Source organism: Protomyctophum parallelum, assembly GCF_964188405.1.
Source record: "Protomyctophum parallelum genome assembly, chromosome: 10".
In the NCBI taxonomy this organism is placed as follows: domain Eukaryota; kingdom Metazoa; phylum Chordata; class Actinopteri; order Myctophiformes; family Myctophidae; genus Protomyctophum; species Protomyctophum parallelum.
The window spans coordinates 25,824,990-25,843,081 of NC_139704.1; the positions used below are offsets into that span (position 1 = coordinate 25,824,990).

Genomic DNA, 18,092 nt, shown 5'->3' on the forward strand with positions numbered 1-18,092 from the left:
TGTTTTTTCATTTCAAACATGTATTTAAGAGGCACTGATGAGTGAACAACACACACATAAGGCACGACAATAAGGCAATGAGATGAGGACAGGTCATCTAAAGACTAGATTAATTCAGCTACTGTAACTACCAAAATACAGTAGCTAACTACACAAATATTGAAATAGTAAAAATACTAATTAGACTACATAGAGACTGAAACTGACTTAAATTTTTAAAAACAATAGCAGTATTTGTCATGCGAAAATACGTCAGGGCATGTGCATGCATGTTATCATACAGGAGCGTGCGTGCACACACACACACACACACACACACACACACGCACACACAGACACACACACGCACACGCGGACGGACGTGTGATGTATGACTGTGAGCTAACACAGGCTAAGTGGTAGTCATAGCGTAAAGACAGGCCTGGGTGAAGTATTAGCTCTGACAATGAGACTGATCATAATTATCTTAACAAGGAGAGAATTCATCGCTTCACCTCATTAAAGCTATCTCTCTTCCACCCCACCTCTCTCTCTCTCTCTCTCTCTCTCTCTCTCTCTCCTCTGACCCTCAAACTAATGCATCAGTCCTATAAATTATATAACTATCTTGACTCTTGTATACTAATATAAATGTTGAGCTTTTTATTGTTTTTAAAAAGGATAATACTGTTAGAGATTACAATATAATTTCTTAACGTATATCCCTAATGCCCATCTTCCCTACTACTCAAAACTAGCCTATTTACAACCTCTAACACGGCCACACTTCAACTAAGTAGGCTATGAGACGGTGTCTATCCATCCATCCATCCGTGTGCAGTATATACTGTACTGGTGACATCAGGGATCTCTTGGATGTCTGAATGTTGTGTGCTAAGTTGACTGTTCACTGAGGACGTTTTTGTTTTTGGAATTTGTATAAATAAGGCATGGTAGTTACGTTGGAGAATGATGCATCCATCAGTAACTGTTCATGTATTTTGTTGTATGGTGCTTTGTTGAATGTACATTTTGTTTGTGTCTTTTAAGCGCCGTACGGGCATATTAGGATGCAGAAAACTTTAACGAGGGGACAACAGCTCCACCAGAGAGCTCCAGACTTCTCTCTCCAGAGAAACATTAGTAACTTAATTCTTTAGGTTCCTGAGGCGGTCCCGGCAGATATTGTAGATATAAACCCTCCAACTCATCCTTGGTCTGCCCGGGGTGTTCTTCTAAGAGGGACGTGTATCGAGGACCTCCCTAGGGAGACGCTCGCGAGGCTTCCTAACCACCTAAGCTGGCTCCTTTCCAAGCGAAGAAGCAGCAACTCTCAGTCTCATTTTGGCCGCTTTTATTCGCAACCTTATTCTTTCGGTCATGACCCACATGCACTTCCTGACTATAGGTGAGAGTAGAAACGAGGATTGCTCGGTAGAGAGCTTTGCTTTCTGGCTCAGCTCTCCTTTCATCACAAGAGCGTGGTACAGCGACTGCAATACCGCAGCGGTGTATGCGCAAATCGGCGTAGTTGGGAATATCTCTACTGTAAACAGTGTGGCAGGACTTTCGCTCTGAAATCATACTTTGAATCAGCATCCACAGTGGAGAAATGCCTTTCCATATACACCAGCTTGTCCACACTTGGAGTGGAGTAAAGTGATTTCACCCCGTCCGTTTGTGTGTGCTATATCTTAAACCGATTGGCTAGTCAGCACCACAGTTTTTGTGCACTCCGCCAGAAGGCCAATTAAAGGACAAAGACATGAAATTGTATTTTTTGTAAACAACTTCTACCACAGACCTACCGTCCCTTTGGAGTGCAATTCAAAGGACTGGCCCTTGAGGCCTGTTGACACTGAAGTGCTTCCATTGACTCTACATACAGCAAGCAGGTCCATGTAAGCAGGTGGTATTAATACCATTGACTACTGTATGTCTTTAGTTTAGAGATTCAAGCTTTACTCATTTTTGAGGGGCGCTAAATATGTCAAAACATTGTGTAAACACAAACATTGTGTAAACACAAACATTGAAGACAAAGGTGTGTAAACACAAACATTGAAGACAAAAGTGAGGATGCAAATTGTGATTGGCCGGCGTGTTTGGGTGGGAGATGTGCCATTGATTGAGAATGAGATTTACACACAGTCGAGATCGTGGTATATGACACGAGGTAGAGAACTAACGTAGTAAGTAATGGTGAACTACAGCTTAGCAGTTTGTAAACACCTCTTTAGCTCAAAGACAATGTCCTGCTATAGACACTGTCCATGCAGCCAACAACATACTGTACATGTTCAAATAAGAACACACTGTTCATTTACAAGCTTGTTTTCCATCTGTGCTCCGTAGAGCAGTACGTAGTTCTCAGACGTTTTCATGCCAAGGACCCCCTCATCAGCCTGCATCCCAAGGACCCCCATAAGAGAAGGTTTTTACACCCAAGGACCCCCATAAGAGAAGGTTTTTACACCCAAGGACCCCCATAAGAGCAGGTTTTTACACCCAAGGACCCCCATAAGAGAAGGTTTTTACACCCAAGGACCCCCATAAGAGAAGGTTTTTACACCCAAGGACCCCCATAAGAGCAGGTTTTTACACCCAAGGACCCCCATAAGAGAAGGTTTTTACACCCAAGGACCCCCATAAGAGTAGGTTTTTATGGCTCTAGCAGTGATTTTCAGCCATTTTCATTTCAAGGGCCCTCCTCGGTTTGACCTGAATTGGCATTGCTATGGGACCCCCAATTTAAATTGTAAAATCAATGTTAATTTAACCCTGAGAGTGTCAGGGTTACAATACAGACCCATAAGGGTCCATTTCAAAGTATAATTTAGCTGGGGACCCCCTGGAACTCCCTCAAGCACCCCTGGGGGTCCCCGGACCCCACTTTGAGAACCACTGCCGTAGACCACACCTTTTCTAGTCGTGTTTTTCTTTTTTCTGCACACCAAAATAATAGCTCCAGCTTTGGGATTTGAGTCAATTACGCTCATTAGTTTAGTTAGCTCATTAGTTTAGAGAGCTCCTCGTGTTTTGCGGGGGCGGAGTACTTTAACTGAACGGCAACTTTGTTAGTTTTCTGAGCTCTTGAGCATTTAAAACAGGAAAGCTTATAAAAAGTGAAATGAAACCAAATGTTGCGGGGGAAACGTGCAGAGGGGAGTGCATGCCGCATGCTCGCAGGCTGGAGACTATTACAAGTTCAATCCGTGCACTGTAGTTAATGCTGGATGGGACTCAGCGGCTCTCCCCCGGCTGTGAATTTAACTGATTAAATCAGCCGGTGCACACAGCGGTGGTGACATGAAAACAACAATTAATAAGGCTCCCCTCCGCGCCGCGCAGATCCCTTTAACTGAGCGGCTAATAACATAACCCACAGGACTGCAGCCTATCATGCACGCACGCACACGCGCACACGCACGCACGCACACACACACCGCCGCAAATACAGGTGGGGGTGATTAAGACCTGAGGCCTGAGATTCTACAAATGTCTTCTAAATCCTAACCAGTTCTCTGAAAAACATAATGTCTTTAAAATCCAATCCAAATTAACTTTTTTGTGGGTTTTTTTTCCATAAATGAATGCCCTACATGATCATACTACAGCGTCACACAAAAGCCTCAAAAGTAACAGATCTATACAGTACAAAGGTTGTTGATCTGCTACTTTTTCTGCTTTTGAATTTGAATCCCGAAAAGCAGCAGTTTTTAACATGAGGTTTCCACCCGACAGGGGCGATATAATAGCTATTAGCTATTCTAGACGCCAATGTTTTAACGGGTTAACACACTACATTTCAAGTATTCACCATAATGTCTGTAGCCTACTGTTAGGTATCCACATGCGCTTACATGTAATCCCATGTTTACAATGGTTTCTTGTACAATATTGTTGTAATACACTTAAGTCACCCTTTGAAACACACACTTAACGTTCTGAGTTGCCAGAGTAGCCATGCCTCTCATTTCTGTCTCTGTCCTGTCTCTGTCTCTATCTCTGTCTCTGTCTCTGTCTATGTCCTGTCTCTGTCTCTCTCTGTCTCTGTCTCTCTCTGTCTCTCTCTGTCCGTGTCTCTCTCTGTCCGTGTCTCTCTCTGTCCGTGTCTCTCTCTGTCCGTGTCTCTCTCTGTCTCTGTCTCTGTATCTGCCTCTGTCTCTGTCTCTGTATCTGCCTCTGTCTCTGTCTCTGTCTCTGTCTCTGTCTCTGTCTCTGTCTCTGTCTGTCTCTCTCTCTCTCTCTCTCTCTCTCTCATTTTGTATTACCTCCCCTATTATGTTTATCTTCCCTTACACTGATTACCACTGCCTGCCATCCATTTGCAGATTGTCATGATAAGGGTGTTGTATTTACATAGCCATAGTGTGTGTGTGTGTGTGTGTGTGTGTGTGTGTGTGTGTGTGTGTGTGTGTGTGTGTGTGTGTGTGTGTGTGTGTGTGTATGTGTGCTCGCGAGCGCATGTGCGTGCACACGCGTATTATGACACTGACACTAGCCAGCGCTGCAATGTGTTTGTATTAGTTCACACTCGACTTGTTTAGATCCAGCCATATATGCATTACCTTGAGGTTGTCATGCAGTAATATGTGACATTGTTTACAGGCACGCACAGCTAACATAATGTCAAGGTGGCCCCGCAGCTTCTGATACAATAAACAAAGTCTGCAATTTATTAGCTCCGAGCAGTGACTAAAGTGAAGCCAGGAGCCGGCGTAACAAGATCTATTTCTAATAATAAAGTCCTCTGCGCTTCATCTATTAAACCATTAGCTAGTCAAGAAAGTAGCGTAGACTGTGCTTTATTTAGTTTTCCATGCAGTATAATCCCAGCGTGCGTGGCGGCGGCGTCATGTGAGCTGAGCTGTGAGGAACGGCTGTTGTTGAAGGATTCGGTCTCGGCCAGGTCCTGGCAGATCTAAATGTCAGTGAAGTCACCCTGGCCACTTTAACGCGGTGCCTTGACAGTCTGTGGCGTGTGAAGGATTAGGAAACGCACACAACTGCCTTTGTGCACCTTCCACGACTCGCAAGGTCCTAACATTACCTCAAACAGCGGCCCTCCGTCATTTTTATGTCTGTGTGAAAGTGTGTGTGTGTGTGTGTGTGTGCGTGTGCGTGTGCGTGCTCGCACATTGAGAGAGAGTGAGAGAGTGTGAAAGAGAGACTCGAGATGACCCTTCACCTCACTTTCAATGCATCATAAAACAAATGGAGAGAATTCCGCCATTTTAGGAAAGAAAAAACTAAAAACTAAAAATAAATCCTTTTGGTGTTAAGATCTCAAACTAGCCCCCATTGCGGAACAGTTGCTAAAAAAATAAAAATAAAAGTTTCCCCCTTCCGTTCCATGATGTGTGATTGCGAGCGTATTCCGGCTCCACTGTGAAAATGATGGATGACAAGTTAAATTTGTGTCCGGGGAGTGAAGGTGAACTGTGACAGAGTGATTTGTCTTGGGAATGGAGGGTTAGGGTCAGGCGAAACTGGGCGCCTCAAGGCACAAGACATTGACAAATTCATCCTGCCCGCCGCATTTCTGAAGCCTTTTGTTTTGAATCCTGGCTACTCACAAGTGACCCCCATCCCTCATCCTGCCAGCCGCTGAAGGATTCCTCGCCATGCCAGGGGAGCTCAGCACCACTAATTCTTGTCATTCACTCCCCTGACAGGCCCAGGGCCCACACTCTCTGTCTGAAAGAAGAGGGGAGGCTGAAATATTTATTTCTGCACAACAATGGCTTGGGCTTCGGATTTAAGGCTATATCAATTTTCTCTCCCCCCCCCCCCCCCCCTCTCTCCTGTTGCCTTATCATTGCAGGTCACTGGTGGGCCTCAAAGCGTTCAGCGGGCTGGAAGAACTGGTCGTCGACAACAATCTGCTCGGAAATGACCTCCGGTTGCCCGGGTTGCCACAGCTACACACCCTGACGCTCAATAAGAACCAAATATCCTTTCGACCCGAAGCAGCACTCTCAACTCTCTTAACCACTTGAGCCACGGCGTTCCTATTCTGTGGCGGGGACTGCGCCGACTGTATTATTCTTCTGGTGCTTTGTTTTTTTCCTCTTACACCAAATCTTGCCGAAAACAACCCGATCTGCAAGCTTGGAAGAACGGCAATATTTTTGGTGAGATGTTGAGTATAGGGGGGGAAAGTGGCAACTCATGTTTTGTCATTTGACTACGTTTATAGAGGGGTTTAAGTGGTTATAACTCCGGCCGTGCAGTGTACTGTACAAAAAGCACACTCAAACACCCCCGGCCAGAGCTAACCAGGAGTAACTGCCTTTTCGACGTCTATATTTCTGTCTTTCACTATGTGCTGTTGCAGAGAGCCATTTTAAACTGTGCTGTTATAACATAATGTGTTTCAACAGCTAGAGTCCTGGTTGTCCCAGAACCCAGAGTGCAAGGCTTTGAACCACAGAGACCTCTAGTGGAGTCACACTCGAGAATCAGCTCAGTGAACTCTGTGTGTGTGTGTGTGTGTGTGTGTGTGTGTGTGTGTGTGTGTGTGTGTGTGTGTGTGTGTGTGTGTGTGTGTGTGTGTGTGTGTGTGTGTGTGTGTGTGTGTGTGTGTGTGTGTGTGTGTGTGTGTGTGTGTGTGTGTGTGTGTGTGTGTGTGTGTGTGTGGTGTACTTCAAGTGTATATATACTCTGTACATACTTACATTTTCAGACCTTGTTAAAATAGCTATAGCTTGTAGATCTCTATTTTCACTATTTTGTATGATGAAGTTTTTAGGAAATTTAATTTCTCTGTAAATAAATAAATAAGCTCATATTCCACACCATTTAGATCATTGGATTTCAACGTGTCCCACTTCCAGTGGTCTCAAATTCATGGTCACTGAAACGTTGCACGACCGGTGTTTACGATCACTCAGAAATGTGTGAAGTTCAACTTCCTCCCTTAGCTTCAGAGCAGCTTTAGCAACGCGTCCTGTTTTGCTCGGGTTTGGATAGATCCTAGGGGGTAATGACACACACGGATGCGCGCACGCATGCACGCACTCGCGCACACAAACAGATGCACACACACACTTCCAGAGTCAACATTAAAAAAAAAAGAGAACTGGGGCTCCTTGAAGTGTGCGTCTGGGTCTCTCTCTGTGCTCGGTTTGGTTGTGAAGTGGTCGGCACATGCTAATAGGCCAATTATGTACATCCTGCCGTGGCACGTTGCCATTTTTAAAGCTCGAGTACTGCATTAGCGGCAGTTGTATTTTGACACTTTGGGGCTCAATTTTCCAAAGAAGTGAATGTATTAGTGATGAATGTGCCTGCTTAGGGGCTGTTTGTTTTTTTCCACGTCTTCGTGAAAGTTTTCCACGGCACGGCTGTGGGAAGCACGCTCTGTGTGAACCACAGGGCATCCATCATTTTGTCACCGTTGTACACCCAGCCACCTAGGAAATGAAAGCCACTGCGTGAGGGGGGAGAAAGCAAGGGAGCGTGCACGAGAGAGAGAGAGAGCGCGCCAAATTGCCTCACTTCTATACCCCAAAATCCTACACCTTCACCACTTAAAGCCCTATAAACTTCATCGAACAACAAATAGCAAAAACAGCCAATCTACATGAAACACATTATGAGCTTATACAGTAGATCTTCTTTCCCTGCTAGTTCAGATTTTTTTTCCAAAACAAATAATGTGAAAATGTTGGAAAACTTTGGAATTTAATTCACCTATAATGGCATGTTGACTTGCCCAGTAGACTTGGCCCTTTGAGTGCAGCGGTACATTTGACAGTGACATGCAGCAGCAGCAGCGGGCTGGGGTTGGGTTTGGGGGGGTGTTTGTTCCGTGTGTTGAGGAGTGTGGGGTCTGTGGGGATGGTTAAATGCTAATGTAATTAACAGCACTGGGTCCTTGACATCCGCCCTCTGACACCTGACTGACGTGGAGGCCCTGCTGGAGCACTTGGCCGACGTGACCCCAGCGCTGGAGTACCTGAGCCTGCTGGGGAACGAGGCCTGTCCCAACCAGCTGGTCAGCCCGGATAAGGACGAGGACGACTACCAGAGATACAGGTAGATACGTTCCGCTTTTATGCTGCTAAATGTCACCACGTTTCGTTTCATTTAATTTCAACCTTTTTGTGTAGTTCTCGGAGAACACACCAAGGGCTTGGACCCTCCTTGTGGTGCTGAGATGATATAACAACGTGAAAAGGGGGAGAAAAGAAAGAATGAAAGAAAAATAAAGATGAATACAATTTAAATAAAAATGTCATCACATAGTTTATCAACATCGATTGAAATGGGCACAATTGAGATTGACCAAAGTTGATATGTCCGACTGAAAACGACCTCGGGATACAAGAGAGCAATACTTGAGTGAAGTCTGTAAGGTGTTTCTAAGGTGCTATTTACACGAGGATGGTGTTCATAAAAAACGGCAAAATAAAGTATCGTTTGCTGCTGTCATTTAGACGAGAACCGTGTTCACAGGAGGTGAAAACGCAACGAAGTGAAACCACCTCCCAGAGTGGAAATCTTTTAGATCGCCGTTTCCTATGGTCTCCATATAAACAGGCAAAACGGTGGATCCGCAAAACTTGTGACATCATGGCTTACGTCAGCTCTGGTCGGCTCGCCCCGTGTCCTACGTTTTTACATGGTGTCATAGGCATGCGTCAGTTGCTAGGGGAAACGAACAACAACAACCATGTCGGATAGTCCGGTTTGCTGGAGGTGTGATGAGGACGCGAAGTAGTTCTACGCATGCGTGACTTATGTACTTATGTCTATGGTTTATATAAGCGCTGCGTCACACGGACCCCACAAGGACACGCACCACCTAGCGACCTGGCATATATATGCATGCACTTTGTAGCGTGTTCATTCAAGTGTGCGTTCTCATGTAAATGGTCCAAAAAAAATAGAACGCAACGGGACTTTGACGTGTTATATGGAGATGGTCGCCGTCTAAAAGAGGCCTAAGTATACGCAACACTTGAAAGCTGATTTTCCAAACCCAGTGGAGCCATGCGTAGGTGTCAAGCATCAAATAGTCCTGATAGATGGATGGACAGGCAGGCATGCAGACAGACAGACAGACATTCTCTAGTTGTGTAGCCTTCTTGTAAATTATGCCATTTTGGTTTAATTGTACGCTCTCAAATGTTAACTCTTGAGAGCGTACAATTAAACCAAACCCTGAAGAGTTAAAGATCTAATAAGGGTCCATTTGGTTACCAAACTCTCCATCATTTAGCTGGGGACCACCTGGAACCCCCCCCCCCCCCCCCCCCCCAAGGACCACTGGTGGAGTTGACATAATATGTCATTATTATGAATATTCTATCAATAAATACTATTGTAATGTGCAACCTATAACCAGTAAACACGCATACATGGCCTGTGAATGGATAGGATATATGTACAGCCTATTGACAGTGGCTTTGAAGATGATGTATGTAGAGTGTCAGCCGGCCATTGGGTATGTGTGGATAATATATGTAGTCTGCTGACAGTGAATGTAATGAGTACACACACAATCTGTCAATAGTGGAATTTAGCATCAGTTAATCATAACGGGCATCCGTCATCGCGGTTCTGTAGTGTACATCAAAGTATTCTGTGTGCTAAAAGCTATGAACGTGACAGAGAGTGAAAGCAGAACTCATTAATCCAAAACTAATTAGATTAGATAGATGGATTGGTAGGTACGTATAGGTAGGTATTATAATATGACGGTTGAGAAATGGTGTTTGTTCAGGAAAAGTTTTTCTGTGTTTTGATGGTGTAAAGTTAGGTGGCTGTGTGAGAGTGGACCCAGCCAGCCAGCCAGCCTACTAACACATTTCACAAGCGGCCGATTGTGGATTCAACCACATCACTCTAAAAAGCTTTGTCAACAGGGCCTCTCTACGTTCTGGTTTGCGGAAGAAAAAAAAGAGAGAGAGAGAGAGAGAGAGAGAGGAAAAAAATTTGATTTCATGTGTGACTAGTCACTGCCACAAATGAGTGTTTACTACCCTGGCGTAACAGAGGAGATTATGCATTAAACATCAAGCCAGGCCTCAAGTCATGCAACGTGACCACCATTTGTCAGGCTCCTTTACATGAAATGCGATAAAAGGCCAAAAGCATACTCTCTCTTTTGTCTGTTTAAGCCCTAAGTGCTTGTTTCTGACTCTGTGCTGCCTATTAATCATTAACCACCCATGCACTGAATGGTCTTTCTCTTTCTCACTCCTTTCGTCTCTCTCTCTCTCTCTCTCTCTCTCTCTCTCTCTCTCTCTCTCTCTCTCTCTCTCTCTCACACACATGCTCTCAGGTCCCTGTGTACCCCCCCCCCTATCTCTCTCTCTCTCTCTCTCTCTCACACACATGCTCTCAGGTCCCTGTGTACACCCCCCCCCCCCTCTCTCTCTCTCTCTCTCTCTCTCTCTCTCTCTCCCCCCTCTCTCTCACCTTGCATCATGCTTGTCTTACAACTGCTGAGGGAAGCCATTCTGCTCTGACTGACAGCGTCTACGGCCCTGTGATGTAATATTCATAATGTGTCAATGCGGTAAAACATCAATTTAAGCTTGATGCAGATTCCATGTTTGACAAGGCTGCAGCGAGCGGGTCGTGACAGGCCTGGCCTTGGGCAATAAATACCCAGCCCCTGTATGTGTGCCCCTGGAACTCTCTGCTGGTCTCTCAAGTGAAATACCCTGTCGCCTTGCATCGGCGTCCCCCAATTAGTCCAATGACACAGAACCCCCCCCCCCCCCCCCCCCCCCCCCCCCCCCCCCCCCCCCCCCCCCCCCTCTGTCTGTCTGTGGGCTGGCTGGCTGGCTGGCTGGCTGGCTGGCTGGCTGGCTGGCTGGCTGGCTGGCTGGCTGGCTGGCTGGCTGGCTGGCTGGCTGGCTGGCTGCTCATCCTCAGTGGCCGTCTGAGGTACTACAATAACAAAGGATGTTCAAAACTGTGTGTGTGTGTGTGTCCTCTCAATCCGCGTGCGTGCGTGCACTAATTATAGCTTACTACTTGTTGCGGGCCAAATAATGTCCCCACAAGAAAAATAGACATTGTGAGGACAGCTTTCCTGCTCAAGAGAAGTTGTTGTTTTATAGTTGAAATGATAACAAGATAACAATTAGGAAGAGATTGAGGTTGGTGGTCAGGATCACGATGCGTGCATGCGTGTGTGTGTGTGTGTGTGTGTGTGTGTGTGTGTGTGTGTGTGCGTGCGCGTGCACCGTTGCCATTCATGCAGGTTTTCCCTGTGTATTTTTATTTTATTTATTTTGGTGACAAAGGGAAGTGTCTTGAACTGTGCGGCGGTGCTTGTGTCGTAACGTGACCTGCCTTTTGAGCCTATTGTTGGGTGACATGTTTGCGGCCGTGTTCTAGGAGACGGTATCAGCGGCTAGGGATCAGAGGGCCTATAGAAGGGCTATTTGGCCTGAGGGGCGGCGTCACCTCCACCACCTGGCCATTGTTGTGTTCACCTACTCTGTTCCAGGGACAATTGAACGGTCATGGCTTCTACATTTGTCATTATGCCTCCGACACGGAGAATGGATCGAGAGGACAATGGCACAATTATGTTATGGTTATCAACGTGATTGAGTGTTTGATTATAAGTCATATAACATGAGAAGGAAGGAGTGCATGTGTCTTATCAGCATGGCTGTGACTCGCTCGTACAGGCACGAGTTTTTTTGAGTGCTCAAGATAATCACGGCCACGTGCTCGAGTTGCATGTTCAGTACAACAGCACAACCTTGAGTGTGATATTGCTTTTATACAACAGTTAACGGTATACCACAAACTATTATTATTAATTCATCGATTAATGGGATATTTTACGATTTTGTTGACAATTATAAACTTCCTCAGTCTGCAAATAATACGTTGGTGTTCAATAGGTATGATTTCCTTCTTTTTTTCTTTTTTTCTTCACCCTGGATTTGTTTTACACCTCCCCTCTCTCTGTTCCCCGGGCGGTGCGGGCGGCTCCCTCTGGCCTCCCTCTGCGGTCGGCTTGAATCATTAATATCCCCTCCGGCTGACAGAGCCTTGTCATCCGCCGTGACCCGGTGATGGGCGGGTCACCTGCTCACAATGACCTCGCTTCATGTCTCCCAAGGGCATCCTCACGTTTCATCATGGAAATGCTGTCCCGAACAAGAGGGCCCGGGCCCTTTTAACGGGGGGAGAGAGAGGTGCAGGAAGGGAGCAGGGGGACGGGACGGGGACGGGGGATCTGGATTGGTTGTGCTGCATGCACGGGGCAGAGTAATAATATAGAAAGAGAGTGGTGACACTAGCGTTGACTCCCATTTAACAATGGAATGTGCTCATTTTATCTCAATGGGATAGTTCCAGCCATAGGAGCAATGTATTGGAACTATAGCCCATAGGCACCCACTTTGCGGTGAGATCAAAGCATGTCGCTACTCTCCTACTCTACACTCTGGCACAGGGGCACTAGTGTTGCCAGATGTTGTGAGAGAAATAAGCAACCGGGTCTAGGAAAACAAGCCCAGAAGAAGTGACTATTAATAGACCACATGAGCACTTTAGATCTATACTGTGTGTACGTATTATGTGGCAACACATTGATATGCAACGCAAGCTTGTAGATCTGCTTTTTTCTTAAAAAAAAGTCTGAACACAAATCTGGTACGGTGCCCGCTGCCACGAAACAGATAGGGGTTGGGGACAAATACATTTTATTAACTCTATGTTGGGGTACTTGACACGAAGATGATTGAGAACCATTGGAAACTACACTTTAGAAACAACCCCACTCGAGTCCCAACCCATACCTACCAATATTTACTACTAAGCTACTTCACAGAAAAAAAAGTCACTTATAATAAGCATACGTGGCAGCACTGCACTCTGGGTTCCTATAGGGTTATAGGACCAGGCCTACTGTGTGATCTGTAAGGTCAATAATTGAGTACAAGTACAAACATATTGGGTCAAAATACAGCACCAAAGTAAAAAAAGTAAGTACAAGTAAAGTAAACAAGTAAAATTGTACGGTACTCGAGTAAGTGTACTTTTCCACCCCTGATTAAGGGGGATCTATGTATAATGTCTTTGATGTCGCCCCAACCAAACCCTACTCCGCTCTCCTCTTTGCCAACACAATTAACCCCCGCTACATTGTGGCAGTGCAACGTGCTGCTGCAACATACGTGGGCCATTAGTTTTTACTTAAGACACGTTAATGTCATTGTCAATGGAGTGGTGGGAAGCCTCCACATGCCCACCTCATAATCCTCAGGTGTTGAAAACTTGACAAGTTCCTTTTCTCTTTTTTGTGTGTGTGTGCGTGTGCGTGTGTGTGTGTGTGTGTGTGTGTGTGTGTGTGTGTGTGTGTGTGTGTGTGCATGCGCGTGAGCGCGCCATTTCCCCTCATCACCATCGCCATCATCAATTTGTCACGGCTCTCCCCTCTCCCCACACGCGGGTCCTGTCGGTGCCCATATCCACCACGTCCCTTCGCACCCTTCACTTAGAGGCACTGCTTGCATGTCTTTTTCGACTGCCAGCCAGCCCCCGCCAGCATGACATACCGGCTCCTTCTCCATCCACGCCTGCCTGTGAAAGGATCTGTTGTCATCTGTGTATTCCCACCATTATCTCCTGACGGTTTTTTTTCTCTCTCTCCCCCCCCCCCCCCCCTCCTCAATGAAAGACGGAGAGTGTCTGTAAAGATCTGATGTGATGCTTACAGAATGACAGCTCTCTGGCAGACGGATTTGGATCTCCTTTCGTTCTATTTATACGTGTCGTCCTTTTTATTTTTATCACCTTTTGAAGGTTATTATGTGTGTGTATACGAGAACCGATATCGTTGCAAATCTGCATTGCTGTTAAATATTATAGTTAATAAGGCTTCTCTTCTTCTTTTTGCGCGTGATGTATGTTGGTGTTTTCTGTCACATTGATTAATGCCGGCATGCTTTGCACCAATAAATGCCACGCTGTTTTCATCAGTTTGTTTGTTTGTTTTCATGCATGTTTCAAGGTTTCCACACACACCACCGAAACACATGTTTTAAGACTGTTTTCTTTTCTCTCCCTCTCTCACACACAATCTGTCAATCTCTCTCTCTCTTTCTCCTCTCAGGTACTTTGTTCTGCACAAGTTGCCTCGGCTGAAGTTTCTCGACAGCAGGAAGGTGACGAGGAGAGAAGTGGCGGAGGCGAAGGCGAGAGGCGCGTTCATGAAAGTGGTCAAGCCCAAGTCTGACACGGTGAGTTAGGCTAAGCCGTCCCCGCTCCTTCCTGCCGCTGCCACCAGACGTGTTGAATGCGGTTCCTTTTTCCTCTGAAGTTCACCAGATCACGCTCTCTGGCGAATTTGTCACATTCAACCGCCTTCCTCTCTTCTCTTTTTTTTCTCTTTTCTTTCATCTCTCTCCCTCCTTTCGTCCTGTGCACGGCCCGTGTGTCAATCTCTCCTTACAGGGGCGCTGCTGTGGCCCTTTGAACAGATGCCTCAACCAAGCACACACACTCTCTCTCTCTCTCTGTGTCTCTCTCTCAAACATTCACTCTTCTGAGGATAGTGTCCGTTTAATAAGACGAAGAGAGTGAGCGAGCAGGCGTTGTGAGGGCCAAATGTCCCCACAAGTATAGTAGAAGTTGATAAACAGACATGATCCTCTCAAGAGAATGGTTGAAAATGATATTTAGTCTTGAGTTTACAATTAGGAAAAGATTCAGGTAACACATTTAGAGGTTAGGGGTTATAGGTTAGATTTATGCCAGATTTGTACTCAGTTCTTCACTGGTGCAGCACACTGAAAATTGATCTACAAGCTCTCAACATGGTTATTTGTGGGCTTCAGCTAGGGTTGGAGTTCAATATGTGCATAAATCATGTAATTCATAAAATTGCAGTCCTAAAATGTTGATGTTTGTGTGTGCGTGCGTCCATGCATGCGTTTGTGTGTGTGTGTGTGTGTGTGTGTGTGTGTGTGTGTGTGTGTGCATGTGCACACGTCAGTGCTTAGAAGTGTGTGTGTGTGTGTGTGTGTGTGTGTGTGTGTGCGTGTGCACGCGTCTGTGTGTGTGCATGTGACCGCAGACTGACCTCATTCTGTATGCATGAGTCCAGATCAAAGTGGACGTGTGGCTGTCCGGCTGCGGTTGTGTCACCCGGTATGACACGGGTGGCGATCGGAGTGACAGCGCACGTACATGCCAGTCACAACCGCTTAATTATCACCCGGGCCGTTGCACTTATTCCTCCCGTCTCCTGTTACCACCCCTCCTCCTCCTCGCATTGTTTTTGGGGACACAGGACTAATTAGAGCTGTTGGTAAATATACACCATTCCTTTCGCCATAAAGCCCCCATGCGACAGCACGGTGTAAATGAACATAGTTTTGGCTCTGACTTGATTTGGTGTAATTGCAGGATCATGAAATATTTACTGTACGGATCAAGCCGGGCCCTTTGTCTGCCATTCCTCCGGATGGATCCCCACGGGCTCTGCTCTGACGAGAGAGAGACAGAGACAGAGAGAGAGAGAGAGAGAGAGCCCGGGAGGTAAGGATGGATCCGGAGTGGCGAGAAGAACAAAGCCGCTTGCCAAATGACAAATCAGAAGCATGCGAGTTGAAGCGGGGGTTTAAAAGTGCAACGGGGAAAACAAAATATTTATCGTCGCAGACAATCAGCTAAGATGGTGTACTGTAGTCTTCGTGTCAGTTCACGCGACGCTTTGTTCTCCATTCTTTTCGTGCAAGTGGCAAGCGAGGAAAAGTTAAAACATTGCAATGATTTAACCCCCCGGTCTGCCGTGTTTGGTAGATGGCGAGCGGAGTGAAAACACGGCTCATCCACTTTATATAAAAGGAAGCGGGGGGACCTTTACAATGCTTTTTGGCAGGCGAGAGTCACTTTGTAAGATTTTATTTACACAGCCTGTCAGTGGAAGAGAAATGTTTGCTTTGGTCGCTGCAGCCCTCAGATGAAAGCCCAGATAATCTCTGTGATTCCAGTTGACATGATGTGTGTGTGTTTTTATATGTTTGTGCTTTTGAACCATGCTGCACATGATTATTTATTCCTTACGCAAAGTAAAAGGTTACAGCTTTGATGTAATTGTGCCTTCCTCTCATTATATTCAACGTCTTTGCACTTGCATTTTTTTTCTCTCTCTTTTTTTTCCTCCCGCTCGGCTGCTTTGGAGTCGGTCTGCGTGAGGTATAAGGTCCGCTCTGGAACAGAGATGTTTTGAGTGTGACCGGACATGTCCCGTGCCGAGGCCCCCTGGGACGTCAATGGCAACGATCCCCCCCCCCACACACACACACACACACACCCACACCCCCAATAACGTTTGTTTTGAGTCAGATGAGACATGACGTGTCGGCTGTAGCCGACGCGACAGGGCATGTGTACCTCTCGCCTCTAATTGGCTCCCATCATCGGAGCGGTAGCACGCTGACCAATGGCGCGGGTCACCAATTAAGACATGAGTGCTGCTGCCGACAAAATGGGAGAAGCATGGGGTTGGGGGGGAGGGGAGATGGCGATGGCGTAATTAGATATTTGTGTTTTGCTTTTATGTCTAGTGCAGCGGGGTGTCGCTCATAACCGCGGCGGGCGGGCGGCGTCTGGCATTAGCTTCATTACAAAGCATGGTAATTAGCTGTCTGGCTGTCTCCTGAGATGTCCTTTGAGTCTCAATTAATGTCTGTAATGGAGAAATAAAACGCGGGGGACAAACAAAGCAATTTGGGGATGTATCTGTCAAATTCTGCTGCATTTGAAGTTGATTTCATAACCGCGCGAACCCTTAGCAACCGTATTCTGGGCGTGTCATAATAGGTGAACGTTTCACAAAATTAACTGGGTTAAAATTGGCAAACATTCTGCCAAAAAAAAGGGTTCACAAAGCGACACATTGTGAGCTAAGTAGATCTGTTATTTTCACTATTCGAAGTACAACAAAGGGTATTGATCTCTGGTGGTGGAAACCATACCGTTCCTTACAGGAATCAAATTAAAAAGCGTCAAAAGTATTTTGTGTGGCGCTATAGTATGATCAAGCGGGGGGTTCAATTACGAAAAAAATAAACACAGAAAGTTAAAATATAGAGATATGGCGCCCGCTGGCCAAGTGATCCAGGCGCTGCCACATAATAGGCTCTGGCCTGACAGCGTGTCGCGTGTTCGGGTCCCGTTCATGACGACCTTTGCTGCATGTCTCTCCCGTTCTCTCTCTCCCTCTTTCCTGTCCGTCTTCACTGTAACTATCAATAAAGGCACAAAAGCCAAAAAAAACTAATCTTTAACCCATTTTGGGCGGGATCCCCTTTTGGTGTTAGCATCATGTCATGCTTTAGCTATTGAAAAATAGCAGATCTACAAGCTTGTAGGTCTGCTATTTTAGAAAAATCGAAGAACGACTGACATAGAACCATAGCTTTTTCAGAAAACTGTCAGGATGTAGAAGACATGTTTAGAATCTGATCTGCAGGTCAAAATGGGTTAAAAAACTAACACAGAGATAAGAGTTCCAAACGTTCCAAACGAATGGAAACAACGTTTCCCTTGACAAACGTCTGACGCGCGCCATCTTCCCGCCGCCGTCAGCCACGACACACACAATCGATACATTGTGACGACGGCCGTATTATTCCATACGGGCAGCTGTAACCTATAGCGGGTTGTGATGCATGCCCTTCTTATGGCGGGCGTAAATCAGAACAAGCCTCCCCGTTCTCTATCAGATCATACCCGGAGCGTGATATATTGGAAACGGTTAGCGGCCATGCTATGACAGAGGCAGCGGGCTGAACTCTGGAGACCTCCGTTGAGTCACGTCAGAATGGAGTGTGACCACAGTTTAAACTGCTTTTCAATCATGCCATTATGGCAGGGCACTGTGGGCCGCCACATGGTTCTGATAAAGCAGTTATGGTACTTTAGTACAATATGAATAGCATAACTTTTCGTACATTCCCGACGTTTTCCATGTCTCCTAAATCACATCCAGAGAGCCAAATGGCTGGTTGTTTTCAGGAGAAAAAAGAAAGCAGGGGCACGCACGCACAAGCGCACGCACAAGCGCATGCACGCACATGCACACGCACACGCACAAGCGCATGCACACACATGCGCATGCA

General features: G+C 46.1%; 1 protein-coding gene across 1 annotated transcript in view; it reads left to right on the top strand.

The window, feature by feature from the left end:
- The window catches only part of lrmda (leucine rich melanocyte differentiation associated), a 297,303-nt gene that overhangs the window by 186,125 nt on the left and 93,086 nt on the right, over positions 1-18,092 (top strand). The window contains exons 3-5 of the mRNA XM_083775128.1: positions 5,807-5,933; positions 7,883-8,022; positions 14,078-14,204. Coding sequence (XP_083631254.1) covers positions 5,807-5,933; positions 7,883-8,022; positions 14,078-14,204 — 394 coding nt within the window. The remainder of the gene's footprint in view (positions 1-5,806; positions 5,934-7,882; positions 8,023-14,077; positions 14,205-18,092) is intronic.